The sequence below is a fragment of the Pecten maximus genome, chromosome 11 (genome assembly GCF_902652985.1).
Source record: "Pecten maximus chromosome 11, xPecMax1.1, whole genome shotgun sequence".
Lineage (NCBI taxonomy): Eukaryota > Metazoa > Mollusca > Bivalvia > Pectinida > Pectinidae > Pecten > Pecten maximus.
In genome coordinates, this window is record NC_047025.1 from 33291102 (window position 1) to 33312532 (window position 21431).

A 21431-nucleotide genomic window follows, 5' to 3' on the forward strand; every position below is an offset into this window, starting at 1 on the left:
TGGTGTGTATAAGCATAGATGGCTGGAGTTATGTTGCATGAAAGGTTGGTTATATATGGATTGAATAGATTTTTTTAATTTCCATTGCGGCTATGAATACCAGTAGCTAGGTACATATCTCGGTAGTGCGCCTCGGAAGATATGTAGCTAGCTACTGGTATTCATAGCCGCAATGAAAATTAAAAAAATCTATTCAATTCATATATTTACATAACCTTGATTTAGAAAATTTATATCGAGAAAACGAGAAATTTTATTAAAAAGAAAAATATGTCATGTTTACGACGAAACGCCAAATTATTAGAACAGCCGGGAGATCCCGCCTATGCACCACGCCATTGTTTTAATGTCGTTCCGCATTTTCCGGTCTTTTTTGTTTAATTTTGTATAAAACAAAAAGAAAGAAGTATTTTAAAAATAATATTAAGTACAATCATTCAATTCAAATCATATTTATTTTATGTGAACAAATTGCAACAAAAACACAATATTGTCATAATTGAAAGGCGGACTATTTTTTGGATGGCGTATTAATATGACCCGATTAATCAGGTGATTTGCACGAGAGACAATGTTTTCATACGGTTTTCATAGTGTATTCATGGTCATATGTTTGTTGTTTTCACTTGGTATGTTCATATCAGCAAACCACATTAGGAATGTAAATATAACAAAATGAATAAGATTGTAACAATTTGTTTACTTAAACATTCGCTAAATTATTCTTATTTCAGAATTTATCAGTTTTCAGTCATGTTATTAAAAGGTACTTTCAATGAAATTAATTTTATCTCATCTCAGAAAAATTCCGATTCAAGAAAGACGTTGCTAATTTCATTCTGTTTTCAAATAAGATTGAATTCATCAGGATAGGTAACACAAACCTCACCGCGTCGTTCAATTTATTTTTCAGAAATAACAATAATTCTGCCTAATACAACGTGCAACATGCTGTACTTCCGAATGTATTACACTTCTCCATGATTTGGTGTAAAGGTTTCCTTATTCATAATATTTCCGCATTTTCATCGATTTTATGGTCAAATCACATTGAAACCTTCGTGTTCGATTCTCTTCCTGTACAAACATCAGAACAAACACGACCTTCAAGAATTAATTTAATTGAGAGAACACAAGAACAGAACAATACACGGACAGTAGAAACAAACAGAATGCATATGTATACCGAGGAATAAAGTACCGGTCTTTTACAGGATTTCATAACATCGACAGGGCCATCTTACATAGCCGCTATTCCGCCATTAATTTTAACTATCGGAAGCTTCGCTTAACATTCCAAGGTGGCACCAAATGAACATACAAACACGTACAAGGCATTACTTATCAGGACTATTGTTTAGACTTTTCTGTACAGGTCATCTTTGACCCGATCTTGCCATCCTTCTGACATTTACAGTTCTTGAAAACGGCCTTTCTGTTGCCCTTCTTGACTACGCCTTCGAACGTACCCGAGTTCCAGTCCTTACATACCCCTTTCTTGTCTTTACACACTGAAAAGAACCAATCAATTGTTTGAAATGTTTCATCTTTGTAAGAGCCATTGTATGTGACAACAGGTTCATGCATGGATATCTCGTATATGCTATATTATAATAATATCTTAAATATTGTAATAGCTTGTGATGATCTCGGTGGATGTCTTAAAAAAAAGCGGAAGTATCCCACCCTTCCAGTACATCTGCTCCTCTTTTTAAACGGTGTTCATGTTCATTTGTTCACATTTTGCGATAATCCAATCGATTTTGAGGTAAATCATTCCATCAGTATAAACCAACTTCATGGTTACTCTGGCTACAGGAAAGAGGTATTCTGTTGAATACGATATTGTACTTCACTATGTAATGAAAGAGTATCGGACTGCGCTCTCCTTCTTCGTGAGCTACTTTGATTCCTACCATTCCATAATATGCTTTAGTTCCTACTGCATTTTACCAGCCTCGTGTAGAAAAAATATATTGGATTCAAAATTGTAAATACTTACCGGTCCTGAGAACTTCGTTATATGCAGAACCGTAATTGAGATTACACTTGTGCAGGGAACAGTTACCGTCCATCCAAGTACTTCCGAAGTCCTTGCAGATATTTCCGTCTTTACAACCTAAAGCAAAAGAAACTCACTCGTTTGAAATAAGAAAACTTTAAAGTGTACTGACGTGTATGCGAAAAATATCAATCGAATTAATTAAGGGTCATTCTGGATCAAGGGATCTTACAAAAGACCTACAAGTGAGCGGCGTCTTTAAACATGTATATAGTAATAAAACAATATCAATATGAAATTATGAATACAGAACTGCACCACACCGATGTTCTGTCGGTCGCTGTAGAACTCGTCACTTCACAACTGTTCCGTCTTTTAAATGTCGTCAGGACAACTCGTCAGGAAGCATACAGCTCTTTGGTTCTTTTAGGTATCGTCAGTACGCAAACAGTCGTTTCGTTATTCCAGATCTCGTCACCAAACAGCTGGTCCGTCCTTTTAGATCTCGTCAGCACGCAAACACTTGTTCTGTCCTTCAAGAACTTGTCACCACGCAGCTGTGCCGACTTTCTAGAATTTAGAACACAGACGTTCCATCCTTCTAGAACTCATCACCATATAGCTTGTCCACCCTTCTAGAATTCGTCACCATATAGCTTGTCCACACTTCTAGAACTCGTAACCATATAGCTTGCCCACCCTTCTAGAACTCGTAAGCACACATACAGCTGTTCCTTACTTTTTGAACTTCGTCAGTGGTGATAGGTACCGAATTGAGAAGGAAGTCGTGATAATCAAAGTCCAGCCAGACGTTAAAGTGTACCCTTAAAATTATGTGGTAGTCTGTGAATTCGTTCGCTTTAATGTTAGAAGATATCGGAAACTGCATCTAAAACAGTCACATTAACTTTCCCGATATATAAGCTTTCAAGATTATTTCTACCTGTCTGTCAATATAACCAATCAGATCCAAAACAATTGCACATTTTAAATGTCGTAACGACATTTTTGGGTAATTATGAGATATATGTTCCAGAGAAGTAAAACTACAGAGAAGATTGTTATAATGTGAAATGATTAACAGTGATATAATAGAGGATCATTGTTTTGCCGTTTGATCTTTATGATTACAAAACTGCACAAAGGTCACATAACTGAATTCATTAAGGAGTATGAATAATATTGTAGCAATACGGTTATTTTATGTTATTATGTTAGAATGAAATTGGTCGATATGTAACATGACTGAACAGTGGCCTGTCCACGTTTGATTCATACAGTTATGAAAAGTGCCTGTCTGAAAAAAAGTATTGGAATTCTGTGTCCATACCTGGAAAGTCTTCAAATTTGATCTAAATACTTTCAAAGGTCATTAATTTTTTTAGTTTGGTGTTGAAAAAAAAAAATTAAAGATTATCCTATAATATTCATAGAAAAAAAATCTTCAAAGTGTCGCAGCAAAAAATGTGAGACGTATTGTTTTTCTTTGTTGTAATTTCTATGTACAGCTGATTATTGTACGTACTACTATAACATTGTTACTATGATTGAAATAAGACATACATTTGTACTATGCAATATATAGAGAATACCTGATTAGTATCTTGAAATTTAAGCTGTATTTTGACGAAGTAAAAACGACACAAGTGCCGAGTTATCTGTACCGAGCCAAAAATACAGCTTATATTCTAAGACATCAACAATGTATTCGTATCCCACAGCACTCATCAAAAAGGCGTTTTTAAGTGAAACGGTATCAACAATGTTCCAAATATGTTCGTCTTTTAAACGTTGTTTCACTTGGAAGTAGGTCAGTCGAATTGACGCACGTGCTATGATTCTAAAAAAACAATTGTTTTCCGTCGCTGCCGAATACAGCAAAAATATATGGTGGGCCTTGGTGTATTCCGACAATGCGGATGTCAGTTGTAAATGTCACCAACAGTGTATCACTATCCAAGAAAGTCCTCGAACAGAAAGTACTGGAAACCTTTTTGAAGCTGGTGTCTATAAACCATGTTGGAATGAATATTAACATACATTTTTATTTACATGTATATACGAATTTCCAATCCCCCGGATAGTCTTTACACGTAATAGGTGTGATACCGGTAGAGCTTTGTTTATCAAAATATTGGATGACTAACTGATCACACCTACCGAACGGTTTCTCGTCTATAAACAGTCTCTGTGCACCCTTGTCTGTAGTGCTCACACATGTCTTCTCCATACAGGAAGCGTCCTCTCTCCAGGTGGACTGACTCTCCCTGCACTTTCCCTTATAGTTACAGGCTTGGAGAGAAAATTAAGACAATGATGTATGGCAGCAACCATATATTCATACTTAGTTACATTTTAAAATGAATAAATATCTGATAATTGAATGATTTTGGAAAAACATCCTGTCTTTACAAAGATTTAACATATCATTTTTTCATTTGATAACCATGTACTGACCACTTGAGAAGATTGACCATCCAACTGTTTGATCGGTCTGTTTACACAGGTATTTGTAACAGCCATACTTGTTTTTGTACGATCTGAACTTCCAACCTTGTAACACTTTTTCTTATGGGTACAACCTGAAAGCAGGACATATATACAGATACAGATAAATAGTGGCGGAAAGATTAAGGTTTTTGGAATAGCTGAAGGGGTTAAGATTATCAACAGAAATCAAAGATAGGTGCAATTATATGGAAGAAAAAATATGTGGATGACAAAGTTAATGCTATGACAGATTGTGAACGTCATCAAAGAGTTAAAAATGATACATCGCCGACAGCGTATACGCTGTTTTTCACAAAAAGTATAAAATGACATCCATATTTAAGGAAGATATCTAATTATACCCCAAAAACAAGGAAAATATAAACGCCATCGTAACAATGATCGCCTATAAGACATACAGTTATAGAGGTAAAGACATACAGTTATAGAGGTAAAGACATACAGTTATAGAGGTAAAGACTTACAGTTATAGAGGTAAAGACATACAGTTATAGAGGTAAAGACACAGTTATAGAGGTAAAGACATACAGTTATAGAGGTAAAGACATACATTTATAGAGGTAAAGACATACAGTTATAGAGGTAAAGACATACAGTTATAGAGGTAAAGACATACAGTTATAGAGGTAAAGACATACAGTTATAGAGGTAAAGACATACAGTTATAGAGGTAAAGACATACAGTTATAGAGGTAAAGACATACAGTTATAGAGGTAAATACGATATTATTACTTTGGGATGAAATATATTATTTTCCGCTTTATGAGATTAAAGAGAAACTCAAACGTATATTGGGGGTAAAAGCATAAAGTATATAACATTTGTTTCCATATGGAAATACAAATATGCAACTCTTTTTTTTAATTGGTAATAATTTCGATAACTTAAATTATTTTGCATAAATATTGAACCTAATATATTAATCTATAAATCAGACTTATCATAAACAGTAAACCAAAACATATTAATCAGCAAATCCGACTTATCATAAACAGTGAACCAGACATATTAATATACTAATCAGACTTATTATAAATAGAGAACGCAACACACAAATTAAATACAGTTCGTTGGTTGTCAACTTCTGTATTACTACAAATTAGATACAGTTCGTTAGTTGTCAACTTCTGTATTACTACAAATTAAATACAGTTCGTTTGTTGTCAACTTCTGTATTGTTACAAATTAAATACAGTTCGTTAGTTGTCAACTTCTGTATTACTACAAATTAAATACAGTTCGTTAGTTGTCAACTTCTGTATTACTACAAATTAAATACAGTTCGTTTGTTGTCAACGACTGTATTGTTACAAATTAAATACAGTTCGTTAGTTGTCAACTTCTGTATTACTACAAATTAAATACAGTTCGTTAGTTGTCAACTTCTGTATTACTACAAATTAAATACAGTTCGTTTGTTGTCAACTTCTGTATTGTTACCAATTAAATACAGTTCGTTAGTTGTCAACTTCTGTATTACTACAAATTAAATACAGTTCGTTAGTTGTCAACTTCTGTATTACTACAAATTAAATACAGTTCGTTAGTTGTCAACTTCTGTATTACTACAAATTAAATACAGTTCGTTTGTTGTCAACTTCTGTATTGTTACAAATTAAATACAGTTCGTTAGTTGTCAACTTCTGTATTACTACAAATTAAATACAGTTCGTTAGTTGTCAACTTCTGTATTACTACAAATTAAATACAGTTCGTTTGTTGTCAACTTCTGTATTGTTACCAATTAAATACAGTTCGTTAGTTGTCAACTTCTGTATTACTACAAATTAAATACAGTTCGTTAGTTGTCAACTTCTGTATTACTACAAATTAAATACAGTTCGTTAGTTGTCAACTTCTGTATTACTACAAATTAAATACAGTTCGTTAGTTGTCAACTTCTGTATTACTACAAATTAAATACAGTTCGTTTGTTGTCAACTTCTGTATAGCTACAAATCAAATACAGTTCGTTAGTTGTCAACTTCTGTATTACTACAAATTAAATACAGTTCGTTAGTTGTCAACTTCTGTATTACTACAAATTAAATACAGTTCGTTAGTTGTCAACTTTTGTATTACTACAAATCAAATACAGTTCGTTCGCTGTCAACTTCGTTATTGTTACAAATTAACTAATTATATTTTCGTTAGTTGTCAACTTTTGTATCATTTCAAATTACAGCTCGTCAGTTGTCAACTTCTGTATTACTACAAATTAAATACAATTCTATAGATTTCAACTTCAGAATTAACTGACAATCAATCAGTATCACAAATCTATTTTTCCAATTGTTTATTTGGAAGTAATTAAAACAATGAATGAATATCACAAAAATGCATGCGGTTTGGAATTAGATAATGATCACTATGCTGTTTGAATGGCAGAACAATTTAATGAGAATTAGCGCATACCTGGAACGCTGACAGCCTTGGTGTAGAGGGGGGTTACTTTACACGTGTACCACACACATTTCTTGAACCACTGATCTCCGTCGTAGTAGCACTTCCTCCCCACCTTGCATCCTACAGAGAGAATAAATATTATAGGCGAATCATGTATATCAGTATGCAATAACCAAACGGCTGACGGCATCACCATGCCCCTCTTTCAATCACCATGGCCATACCCATTAAATGCTTTTATACATATATATTAATTTGTCGCAGTGAGTATTACAAAAAACACTTATGATGTTGAGATAAATTATCACATATATTGATATACAGAAAATACTTTTACTATTCTAAATTTCTGAAATACAGGTACGATCTTCGAAAGTTACACATAAAGTCGACTGCTCGGACGTACACCTTTCTTATTGACTGGTTATTAAGCGTCCAGTTCTCTAGACACCGGGTGGTTGAGCGTCGACGCCGAAAGTTTTTTTAAGACAAGCGATATAATATGACGTGCCTTGTTTGACGTTGATCACCTGAGCGGAATACTGCATATTGCCAGCCTTGTAACCTTGGCTGGTAGTAACATCGCATCGCTTGTAATCACAGTTATCCTTCCATTTAGCGCCATTCGGCTTACACGTGCTCTTTTTACCAGTCCGCTCCACTGTACACTCTGAAACAATAGCCAGGTATATCTAGAGACCCTATACACATAGATATTATTTTAAGGTTACGTGGTCTTTATTTTCTATTATGGTTATTGATATTTAAACGTAATCAATCTTTTTGGACAACATGTCAGCCATTACACATCCATAAAGGATAACACACCTATAAATTTCCGTCAACATTTGACCTGCCATACATAACAGTAGGTCTCGCGTATGTTTCGCCGTTCAGCATTTAATTTATACATTTTCAAATTCAGTTAAATTCAGTTCGATTATACATTACTAGACTAGTTTAGACCATAATTGGGTCTGCAGTTTTGATGGTCAGTATAGATCTGTAAAATATACCCTGGACCAAAAGGTGACCAATCCATACATCTATATATATGTCTAGTTTACTGCTATAATTGATAAGAAGGCGGTTTAGGGAGAGTTCGTTAAGGAATATCCTTCAAATGTCCTGAACACGCGAGCCAAAAATAATATGTTGCTCCATGATGTGACGGATACTGTGTTACCTGCATATCTGTACATATGACAATCCATCTCTCCGTAATGTTACCCTGTTTATAGGGATCACTGCCTTGAATGCATTAATACTGGTACTTATTACAAGTACATGTATCTATTAAAGGATCTGTCTCTGGAGGCAACATGTTCAGGGACCTATATGCCAAGCCATCATTTATATCATATTTTCTTCTTTATAAGATATATATAAAATTCATAAGACGCGAATACATGATCGGCATTGCTCCATGAATACTTTGAATAGAATTTAGTGAATCTAAAACGATTTACTTACGCATGTCAAGTTTGGTTTCGAAGAAGGTCATATTTCCTTTCTTGTACGAGACACACTGGAACTTACTGCAGTCTTTTTGCCACTTCTGGTCAACATCGTAGCACTTGTCATTCTTAACACAACCTGGATAATTGTTTTATGATTGCAACGTTTAACAATATTACATAATATACTTGTAACCAAATGTATATAATTCCAATGAAAGGTATTATTGTTTCAATTGCGTGAGCAAATCTTGTCTGAATTTGTGAAACATAGTTAAGTTATTTGAACAAGAAAGGTTAGTGGATCATCAGTGCAGCTCTGGTACCGATTCTAATGGTTCAAAAAGGCTAATATAGCATTGTATATATGACAGGAAACGCTGTATAAAATGACTTAATATTTACTCTAGTCTTATGGTATTACGACAGTTTAACAAGGCATTGACTTACGTTTCCAATTACTGTACACGTCACATTCATATATGGAAATGGCGCTAGAATAAAAATGATCTATATGGTGAACTTATTATACTGTTATATAATATAAAGATGTTTTAAATGAAATAAAACGCCAATGGGTCAACAACCTATACCAAGAACCTAAGAGAGACATGATCAGAGGAGAACAAATTGAATTCAGGTTTTAGTTTGTATATGTAGTGCTAACAACACACATTCTTTAGATCAAAAATTAGCAGTTTTGAAGTCAAGGCGCATTTTTCGTGACAATACGAATCTTAGAACGTCCTCTTGGGTAATACATTGTATGTACACACAGTGTCGTCGCATAAGTTGCCCTGCAGGTAGGGCGTAAGAAATGTACCTGCTATCCCTCTGCGTGGTCGCAAGAGACGACTAAATATGTTATCTTTTTCTTTTCTGTCTGCACAAATTTCTTCTTCCTAACGCCTCGCTTGGCATTGCTTCACCTTTAGCCTTTATGCCTTTACTTGAACGTTCGCCTCTGCAATGAAGGCTTAGAGTCTTTCCTATGGCCACGAAATACCAATGTTGCTTAACATTCAGCATGAGTATGGGAGTGGGACGACTGGTTCGCCCGTTGTTAGTATAATGTGTCCTGCTAGTTGTCTTTTGAAGTGTGATTCAGTATGGTAGCACTATAAAAAAAATCGGTATCAGTTCCGCGATATCGTAACGCAGTCTCCCAACCCACACCCTCCACACGCAATCATATCTGGATTATATACAAACGAATCCATCAAGAAACGAGGAAACGCCCAAACTATGAAAGTAAACCCAGATTTTATTTCAATTTACAAATTAATTGAAAAAGAAACTTCCGTTAGTCGTATAGAAGACCTTTTTAAGAGGATTTCATTATATGCAAAATATTAAATTCATACCAATACATACATTTGAAAGTTAAAATGACATTGGGTGTAAATATTATATCACATGCAGATGTTACGAACGTACGTCACTATAGTGACTAATAAATATGGATTTTAAATCAGCTTCAAATAACAGAGTAATACACCTACTTTAAAAATGATAAAGTTTTCAAATCCGGTAGCATGATTGATGATATCACAAAATAACTAAGACAGTATCGATCTTTCATATTCAAAAAGTAATTTGTCAAAAAAGGTAACAACATCAACACGAATTAACAAAAACAGAATCCATATTGATTCCTTCAAACAACTTCATGAACCTTGAAAATGCCAAAAATAAACCCATAATGATATCTATAAAAACAGGACACGCTACTAACTTCTAGTGTTTGTGTTAACGGTCTGTGCTATTTAATATAGTCAAAAGACTACAGAGAATACCGACATTTATACCAAATCAAATTCGAACGAGGGCAAAATATGAGGATAATATAGATTGTTTATGCATGGAGATCCTGGAGGAAGATCAAAACGGTAAGACCATGAGTGCCGGAAGGGTAAGCGCCATTGACGATATCCACACTCTAGATCATATCAAGGATGATTAACCTCCTCTAATTGAGAGTTAGGCTGGTCTAGTATCGAGCAAGACTTATATCACACAAGGCTATAGAATAGCCCCCAATACGATAGTGATATTGACCATACATCTTTAAGTGGTCTTCATCGACCAGCATCTCCCGAAACACTATTGTTATTTTCTCCGGCGTCGGTAGTTATGTCACAAGAATCGTGAAAATGGGAACAGTCAATTATTTTACGATGTGACTCATAACATTGAATCAACTTCTTTCAATTTATGAAGTATATACAGACACGCGTTAATGAGGACACTATTTTGTTTTCGTTTAACTCTCTGTGCAACAACAAACTGTGAGTACTTATTGGGAAGATGATACCTACTAAACCTGTCAGTAATACAGGCGAGGAAGATGTTCCACTCACCTGTATATTTGGGGTAGATGGTCCCATCTCTACACCTGTAAGTCAGACAGGTGAGGGTATCATGGTTCCAGTTATCGCCGTGCGTGTGGTTCCCACAGTTGGCTACAGTAATAAACAGGGTTATCACAGTAAGGAAAACAATCATGTACATAGAATTAGTAAGATTTTTACATTGTAATGCAGATAAGGGCTGGAAAGAGTTTGATCAGTATTCCCTAAAAACAGTACAATGTTTTACCAATTAAATAACTATAAAACTGTCCTAAGGAATCCATACAGTGTGCAGTATCAAGAAAACTACGGAATGCTTAACTCGATATTTGTTACAATTTGGAGTAAAATAATATTCTCAATGGTATTTTCATGTGAATGCATAATTTTTGTCCACAAACAATTTCACCAAATACGAATCTGATTCAGTCTATCTTGAAATATGATGACCCCAAAATGTAACCGTCTGGTAATCACCCAGCCATCTAATGGTTTATTAAAAAAAAATACTGTATGCTAGATAAAGTATCTCTTTCCCAATACACCAATAATGCGACCCGATTTATATCTCAAATGTCTGAAATCTTACCCTTTACTGAGGCTGCTGTGACGTAGGCGATCACGTGGAAAAGAACACATGACAGAAAAACGTACCTCATCACGATGGAAACCATCTATAAACATTACCAGGGATGTAAATAAAGAAACAAAAATGTAGTGTGTGCACAATTCGTCTGACGTAAAACGTATCAGGATTTATTGTCACTTTGGTCATATTTATATAAGTCTGTTTTAAAATATTGTTTATTTGATTTTGTTAAATAAAACCATGCATAACATATTATATTCAATAGTTCGCCCATTTTTTTATTTATAATTTTTCTTCTCTGCTGTTATTGGAATAAATCCTTGATATTCAAAGGAATGACACAACTGATAAATAGTAATTTGAAGTGGAAAGCAATCAATCACTGTACAATGTGATCATTTGGTCAACCAATCAATGCAGTGATAAGATAAATTGAAATGGAACTTATACTTTCATATATATGTCTACTTATACTTTTATATATATGTCTAAACACATTGTTATTAATTATCAATTATCATTAATATTATACGTATACAATACTGTAATTTAATATTACAACTTATAAAACAATATTAGTGAATGATAAGCGTATGTTATGTTTATAAAGTAGCTTCCATCTTAAAAATTGAAAAAAATACGGCAATGCATTCAAATAAAAGCAACGAAAATTGCTAATTTCTATGACACTGTGTAACAGTATGCATGACTGCTTGACATGAAACATCAAGAGCGTTCCACATGAGTAATTTTCTTTTCGGTGTTTTCATTATAGGCAACTTGCCTGCTTGATGCAAACAGAATCAATTGTTTAGTGTTTGTTACCAATTTAGTGTGGTATCAATTTCCGTGTAAACACAGGTATGGTCTGTATTCAGAAAAAAATATTAATAAAGATTGTCGTAAAAGATGATTAGATTATATACCTCACCTAAACTGAGGAAGTCCTCGGTCTTCAAATCTCTTTGTTGGGAGTACCTGAAGTGGCAGCTTTCGGCTATTTATCTGAGGACACTCGCGCGCCGATCGGCACTAAACTCCGAGGATTAACATTTTAGTACTGCCAACAGCTACTTTATGGGGCGCAGCTAAAAAAGTTTGGAAACGACAGCTTTTCCTTTTGTGCATTGGAAATGCCATCTAATAAAGTCTCTGTATTACTGTCGAAAATGACACGTTTTATGGTGCGGTCAGAGATGACAGCTGACTGTAAATACTGTATGGACATTCAGAGGAGATGGGCATTACTCTCACAGTATACTATATATTAACCGGCTGACCAGTTACTTATTCGTAAACAGGGACAAAAAAAAACGGAATTTATATTAAACTGTGGTATTATATATGCTCAAGGTATTATGCAATAAATCGATGAATAATCCACCAACAGTTGTTATTATCCGCATAAAATATATTATTATTTGTGATGTCAAAAAATTCCACTGTTTTTGTAACACCCTGTTCGGTACCATATAGCTGAAGAACTTTAACACGTGAATATATTGTTAATTCAGGTGATATATGTGGATATATCGGTCATCTTAGTAATAGAAATATTGCGGATCTAATATTAACACGTGGAAATTCCGTGAATACATGGTGATGGCGGTACACACTAGCGGTTTAATCCGGCTGTCCTTGTGTCTAATTGGCTGACAGACGTCCACAACATCGTATAGAAAGTAACTTGAAATGGCGAGATCAAAGTGAGAGGACCATGTGTGTTGTAATACTATCAGTGTTTGTTTGCTTACAATTTTTTAAGCGTGTTCTTATACAATGTAAAACAGTTTTCAGCAAACATATTAATAACTAAAATAAAGTATACCTCAGTCGTGTTAGTGACGACTTATCACGGTCATAAAATAAAGTATACCTCAGTCGTGTTAGTGACGACTTATCACGTCATAAAATAAAGTATACCTCAGTCGTGTTAGTGACGACTTATCACGTCATAAAATAAAGTATACCTCAGTCGTGTTAGTGACGACTTATCACGTCATAAAATAAAGTATACCTCAGTCGTGTTAGTGACGACTTATCACGTCATAAAATAAAGTATACCTCAGTCGTGTTAGTGACGACTTATCACGTCATAAAATAAAGTATACCTCAGTCGTGTGAGTGACGACTTATCACGTCATAAAATAAAGTATACCTCAGTCGTGTTAGTGACGACTTATCACGTCATAAAATAAAGTATACCCCAGTCGTGTTAGTGACGACTTATCACGTCATAAAATAAAGTATACCTCAGTCGTGTTAGTGACGACTTATCACGTCATATAATAAAGTATACCCAAGTCGTGTTAGTGACGACTTATCACGTAATAAAATAAAGTATACCTCAGTCGTGTTAGTGACGACTTATCAGGTCATAAAATAAAGTATACCTCAGTCGTGTTAGTGACGACTTATCACGTCATAAAATAAAGTATACCTCAGTCGTGTTAGTGACGACTTATCACGTCATAAAATAAAGTATACCTCAGTCGTGTCAGTGACGACTTATCACGTCATAAAATAAAGTATACCTCAGTCGTGTTAGTGACGACTTATCGGGTCATAAAATAAAGTATACCTCAGTCGTGTTAGTGACGACTTATCACGTCATGAAGTAAAGTATACCTCAGTCGTGTTAGTGACGACTTATCACGTCATGAAGTAAAGTATACCTCAGTCGTGTTAGTGACGACTTATCACGTCATAAAATAAAGTATACCTTAGTCGTGTTAGTGACGACTTATCACGTCATAAAATAAAGTATACCTCAGTCGTGTTAGTGACGACTTATCACGTCATAAAATAAAGTATACCTCAGTCGTGTTAGTGACGACTTATCACGTCATAAAATAAAGTATACCTCAGTCGTGTTAGTGACGACTTATCGGGTCATAAAATAAAGTATACCTCAGTCGTGTTAGTGACGACTTATCGGGTCATAAAATAAAGTATACCTCAGTCGTGTTAGTGACGACTTATCACGTCATGAAGTAAAGTATACCTCAGTCGTGTTAGTGACGACTTATCACGTCATAAAATAAAGTATACCTCAGTCGTGTTAGTGACGACATATCAGGTCATAAAATAAAGTATACCTCAGTCGTGTTAGTGACGACTTATCACGTCATAAAATAAAGTATACCCCAGTCGTGTTAGTGACGACTTATCAGGTCATAAAATAAAGTATACCCCAGTCGTGTTAGTGACGATTTATCAGGTCATAAAATAGAGTATACCTCAGTCGTGTTTGTGGCGACTTATCAGGTCTGAAATAAAGTATACCTCAGTCGTGTTAGTGACGACTTATCAGGTCTGAAATAAAGTATACATCAGTCGTGTTAGTGACGACTTATCACGTCATAAAATAAAGTATACCTCAGTCGTGTTAGTGACGACTTATCGGGTCATAAAATAAAGTATACCTCAGTCGTGTTAGTGACGACTTATCACGTCATAAAATAAAGTATACCTCAGTCGTGTTAGTGACGACTTATCACGTCATGAAGTAAAGTATACCTCAGTCGTGTTAGTGACGACTTATCACGTCATAAAATAAAGTATACCTCAGTCGTGTTAGTGACGACTTATCACGTCATAAAATAAAGTATACCCCAGCCGTGTTAGTGACGACTTATCAGCTACTAAAATAAAGTATACCTCAGTCGTGTTAGTGACGACTTATCACGTCATAAAATAAAGTATACCTCAGTCGTGTTAGTGACGACTTATCACGTCATAAAATAAAGTATACCTCAGTCGTGTTAGTGACGACTTATCACGTCATAAAATAAAGTATACCTCAGTCGTGTTAGTGACGACTTATCACGTCATAAAATAAAGTATACCTCAGTCGTGTTAGTGACGACTTATCGGGTCATAAAATAAAGTATACCCCAGTCGTGTTAGTGACGACTTATCAGGTCATAAAATAAAGTATACCCCAGTCATGTTAGTGACGATTTATCAGGTCATAAAATAGAGTATACCTCAGTCGTGTTTGTGGCGACTTATCAGGTCTGAAATAAAGTATACCTCAGTCGTGTTAGTGACGACTTATCACGTCATAAAATAAAGTATACCTCAGTCGTGTTAGTGACGACTTATCGGGTCATAAATAAAGTATACCTCAGTCGTGTTAGTGACGACTTATCAGGTCATAAAATAAAGTATACCCCAGTCGTGTTAGTGACGATTTATCAGGTCATAAAATAGAGTATACCTCAGTCGTGTTTGTGGCGACTTATCAGGTCTGAAATAAAGTATACCCAAGTCGTGTTAGTGACGACTTATCACGTCATAAAATAAAGTATACCTCAGTCGTGTTAGTGACGACTTATCGGGTCATAAATAAAGTATACCTCAGTCGTGTTAGTGACGACTTATCAGGTCATAAAATAAAGTATACCCCAGTCGTGTTAGTGACGATTTATCAGGTCATAAAATAGAGTATACCTCAGTCGTGTTTGTGGCGACTTATCAGGTCTGAAATAAAGTATACCTCAGTCGTGTTAGTGACGACTTATCGGGTCATAAAATAAAGTATACCTCAGTCGTGTTAGTGACGACTTATCGGGTCATAAAATAAAGTATACCTCAGTCATGTTAGTGACGACTTATCAGGTCATAAAATAAAGTATACCTCAGTCGTGTTAGTGACGACTTATCACGTCATAAAATAAAGTATACCTCAGTCGTGTTAGTGACGACTTATCACGTCATAAAATAAAGTATACCTCAGTCGTGTTAGTGACGACTTATCAGGTCATAAAATAAAGTATACCTCAGTCGTGTTAGTGACGACTTATCACGTCATAAAATAAAGTATACCCCAGTCGTGTTAGTGACGACTTATCACGTCATAAAATAAAGTATACCTCAGTCGTGTTAGTGACGACTGATCAACTATTGAAATAAAGTATACCTCAGTCGTGTTAGTGACGACTTATCACGTCATAAAATAAAGTATACCTCAGTCGTGTTAGTGACGACTTATCACGTCATAAAATAAAGTATACCTCAGTCGTGTTAGTGGCGACTTATCGGGTCATAAAATAAAGTATACCTCAGTCGTGTTAGTGACGACTTATCACGTCATAAAATAAAGTATACCTCAGTCGTGTTAGTGACGACTTATCACGTCATAAAATAAAGTATACCTCAGTCGTGTTAGTGACGACTTATCACGTCATAAAATAAAGTATACCTCAGTCGTGTTAGTGACGACTTATCACGTCATAAAATAAAGTATACCTCAGTCGTGTTAGTGACGACTTATCACGTCATAAAATAAAGTATACCTCAGTCGTGTTAGTGACGACTTATCGGGTCATAAATAAAGTATACCTCAGTCGTGTTAGTGACGACTTATCAGGTCATAAAATAAAGTATACCCCAGTCGTGTTAGTGACGATTTATCAGGTCATAAAATAGAGTATACCTCAGTCGTGTTTGTGGCGACTTATCACGTCATAAAATAAAGTATACCTCAGTCGTGTTAGTGACGACTTATCAGGTCATAAAATAAAGTATACCTCAGTCGTGTTAGTGACGACTTATCAGGTCATAAAATAAAGTATACCTCAGTCGTGTTAGTGACGACTTATCAGGTCATAAAATAAAGTATACCTCAGTCGTGTTAGTGACGACTTATCACGGTCATAAAATAGAGTATACCTCAGTCGTGTTAGTGACGACTTATCAGGTCATAAAATAAAGTATACCTCAGTCGTGTTAGTGACGACTTATCACGTCATAAAATAAAGTATACCTCAGTCGTGTTAGTGACGACTTATCAGGTCATAAAATAAAGTATACCTCAGTCGTGTTAGTGACGACTTATCACGTCATAAAATAAAGTATACCTCAGTCGTGTTAGTGACGACTTATCACGTCATAAAATAAAGTATACCTCAGTCGTGTTAGTGACGACTTATCACGTCATAAAATAAAGTATACCTCAGTCGTGTTAGTGACGACTTATCAGGTCATAAAATAAAGTATACCTCAGTCGTGTTAGTGACGACTTATCACGTCATAAAATAAAGTATACCCCAGTCGTGTTAGTGACGACTTATCACGTCATAAAATAAAGTATACCTCAGTCGTGTTAGTGACGACTGATCAACTATTGAAATAAAGTATACCTCAGTCGTGTTAGTGACGACTTATCAGGTCATAAAATAAAGTATACCTCAGTCGTGTTAGTGACGACTTATCACGTCATAAAATAAAGTATACCCCAGTCGTGTTAGTGACGACTTATCACGTCATAAAATAAAGTATACCTCAGTCGTGTTAGTGACGACTTATCACGTCATAAAATAAAGTATACCTCAGTCGTGTTAGTGACGACTTATCACGTCATAAAATAAAGTATACCTCAGTCGTGTTAGTGACGACTTATCACGTCATAAAATAAAGTATACCCCAGTCGTGTTAGTGACGACTTATCACGTCATAAAATAAAGTATACCTCAGTCGTGTTAGTGACGACTGATCAACTATTGAAATAAAGTATACCTCAGTCGTGTTAGTGACGACTTATCAACTATTGAAATAAAGAACAAATGCATGGTATTCGTATGTTTTTTTATTTACAGTTTCCACTTGATACTGTATTGATAATACACTGTATAGAGGCAATATTCATTCATACACGGACATAAATCTACCGTAAGGCCAAACAAACACATTACATGTGTCTTGTTACGCAGTTCAACTATTCCCACGACCCTGTTACGCCTTAATTACTTATTACATGTACATCATTTTCAAGAAATGTCCTTTCTTTTAGGAATGCCCTTATATTTTTTATGTATGATTTTAATATTACTATATACCTTTACTGTAAAGAACAATCCGACTGCATGATGTCAAAGTTAAGATTTTGGTAAAAAATGAAGGAAACCTCTTGCTCATTCAATATTATATATGAATTTGTATCAACGACCTGAAAGAGAACAGGCGAAGACAATCAATTAATGAAGAATTATGTTGTGATGTAATCCACACTAAAATGAAAGGGGTATCCCTCTTAAAAAAAAGAATCAAAGGATTATGATTGTTTATTGTTGGTATATGAACCAGAACTGTGATGGAAACATGATATTAAATGGAGAGAACTTGGTAAGCAGTAAAGGGAGAGAACTTGCTAAGCATTAAAGGGAGAGAACTTGGTAGGCAGAAAGGGAGATAACTAGAAACAGACATGTTTACTTTTGACATTTTATACATTAAATGACAGTCACAAAGAAGACTGTGCTTAAAGATATATATATAATTGTGACTACTTGAAAAATAACCATATCGGGAAACCATTAACTGGTGAATAGCATCGGAACAAACTTCAACAGATTTCAATATTTAACACGAACAAGTAAAGCTTACATTCAGATTGGGGGTTTTAATTAATTAAATTACTTATCAGATGACAAAATCCATGCTTTCTTTATACAGACTACATTTTTTTTCAAAACTTTTATGATCTATATATAAGAATGAAACAAAGGATTTTTTTTTACCCATATCGCATGCAAATTGCACTGAACTCCATACATTGGAGACAAATCAATCACATTTTCTCACAGATTTATATGTTACACATTGTTAAGTATTATACTTACTGAATTACGTTGAATTATTTTGATTACTATAGGTCAATAGCCAATGTAGAAAAGTTCACTGAAATGTATTGTACTTAATCTGAGAATACCCAAGAAGGCTTAAACAGAACAAAAACAGTTACTATAGCAACACTAACAAATTAGGTATACCACTTGGCAGTCCAATCAACTAAAATTAAATTTTCTGTATTAGTTTTTGTTTGTTTTGTACAACAAGAATTCCAAGGAAGTGGATGTTGCCTGCACAGAAAGTTCGGTGATTACTGAAATTATTGCACAGAAACAGATTTTCTATATAGAAACATCCCATGCAAGCACTTTTGGTACGGAAAACCTGCATGAAATTGATTTTGATGGGCCAAAAGGAACTTGAGTTATCACACAGAAACAAATTTTCTATTTTCAAGTAACAGTGACCTTGACCTTTTGACCTAAAAGCAATCCGAAGCAAGCACTTGTGGTAGGAAAGGTCTACATGAAATTTGAGTTTGATATGACCCAAAGAAACTTGAGTAATAACAAGGAAATAAATTTTCTATTTTTAGTAATATTGACCTTGATCTTCGACCTTTGGACCTAAAAAGCAATCCCATGCAAGCACTTGTGGTAAAGAAGATCTGCATGAAGTTTTGAGTTTGATCTGCTCAAAGAACTTGAGTTATTGCACAGAAACCTCTGTGTGGATTACGACTCTCGCCATCGACACCAACACTGACATCGCCGATGCCGACAAAGTGATACATATGTCATCTGGTTTTTGCAGGCGACACAAAAAGAAAGTCCTGACCCCAAAGTACTAACTCACTAATAGAACTGGACAGTTTTTCATATTAAGGTACTTAAATGCATTATCTATCCTTTTGTATATATATATACCAATTGTGAGTTTGCTATATAATATTAAATGTTACCTGAGAAATCTCAGAAAAAATTCAAAATTATAGAACCTAGGTTAAATTGAATCTGGCTGACAAACTAAAAATTTGTCTTACATGTAAGTACACTGGAAATCTCTACATCCATCATATTTTTGTGTAGGAACACTCCTAAAGCAAACAGGAAATACATACATGTAGTAAGCTTGATACAATACTTTTGTGAATAGTCATCATACAATGGACAAATGTAACTTGCACCTTATACAAAAATAAATATTTCTTTAAATAAAAACATAATCATACAAAAACATCAGAATAAAACAAGAAACCATGTAGCCTATGGTAATGTGGATACAGAAACTAGAAAACTTGCTAGATTCGGACATTTGGAACTCAACCATATTGATCTGCCAAATCTTGTATTCTTTGTTCTAAATATTGACCAACTTATGAAACAGAAAAAAATCTGGTCCAACAAGGTTCAGCTGATGGTGACCATATTTACAATTTAAAATGTTTGCATAAACAAGTACTTCCATACATATATAAAATCATCTTATTTTCATTCACAATCACTTTCCTTAAAATGCTTTTGAAATGCACAGGCCTTTCATATCCAAGCAAACATATATGTGATTGTGAGCTTATTGCATCAAATTAAAACATTTATAAGGCTATGACTTCACACAATGGAAAGACCCTGTACTAGAAACTCATTCAAACTTCTTTAATCAACATCAAGAACAAAAATCAGCAGAATGGTAAACAGTCGTTCATAGTTATTTCTACGTGAGAAAAGTTATCCAATTACCCTACTGAAATAACAGTATTATTGATTTGTTAGTCAGTTTGAGCTTATCACTAAACAGCACTGTTGAATCATTCCTATGTTTGAGACAACATTCTTTTAAAGAGAAAGAACTGTTCTGTATCTTTCATAAACATGATATAATTTACATAAAACCAAAACTTACTCATTATCTGTGACTGTAAAGGTGTAATGTCCTTCATAACAAGTGCATAAAATGGTTGCCAAGGTCATGACCTTGAAAATTCACACAATAATTTCACTAGTACATGCAATCAATATACAATATCACTTATTTGTTAAAATACGACAAGTATTTGAATCTCATATTGTATTTTTGTTGGAATATGTTGTTGATTTCAGATCAAAAATTCTATTTTACCTTTAACTTGTGTGGGAAGATTTAAGTATCAGTGCTGATATTTCATTAACAACATCTTCAGAGATTCTAAATTACAACATTCTTAAAGACATTTGAACCACACATTTACACAGAACTAACTTTCTAAGAGAAAACTCTGTATGAAAGGTTATGGCAATTTAACATTTTGGACTCAGGAGGCTTTGGCTGCTAAATTTGCTTGCTCTTCTAAAAATAAAAGCTGATCAACAAGGAAACAGTCACTGGGATTTTTCACGAAATGTCGCAGTCCTGCCATGATATCCTCTTCAGCAGATTTGTCATTGTATCGTGCATCCTTCAAGTAGTTGTATGCTTTGTCAAATGCCTCTTTTCCCAGCATCTTCTCACATTCTCTGAGGATGTAGTTAAGGAACCACAAAGAACAAGTACTGCAAGTATG

The 21431-nt window shown here is 34.6% G+C and overlaps 2 protein-coding genes across 3 annotated transcripts in view; both read right to left on the reverse strand.

Annotated features, from left to right (window-relative positions):
- Positions 1-436: 436 nt before the first annotated feature.
- On the reverse strand, positions 437-13130 carry LOC117338236. The gene is made up of 10 exons (XM_033899499.1): positions 12249-13130; positions 11318-11402; positions 10738-10839; positions 8394-8516; positions 7432-7590; positions 6930-7040; positions 4460-4584; positions 4163-4294; positions 2003-2119; positions 437-1511 (listed from the first exon to the last, which is right to left on the reverse strand). Exons 2-8 carry the CDS (start codon positions 11400-11402, stop codon positions 4214-4216), a joined length of 786 nt encoding a protein of 261 aa, XP_033755390.1. The 5' UTR covers positions 12249-13130; the 3' UTR covers positions 437-1511; positions 2003-2119; positions 4163-4213.
- A 4764-nt stretch (positions 13131-17894) lies between these two features.
- The window catches only part of LOC117337445 (serine/threonine-protein kinase Nek11-like), a 28730-nt gene continuing 25193 nt past the window's right edge, over positions 17895-21431 (reverse strand). For both annotated transcript variants that reach the window (XM_033898429.1, XM_033898428.1), the window contains one exon: positions 17895-21384. In XM_033898429.1, coding sequence (XP_033754320.1) covers positions 21183-21384 — 202 coding nt within the window. In that variant the 3' untranslated portion in view covers positions 17895-21182. The remainder of the gene's footprint in view (positions 21385-21431) is intronic.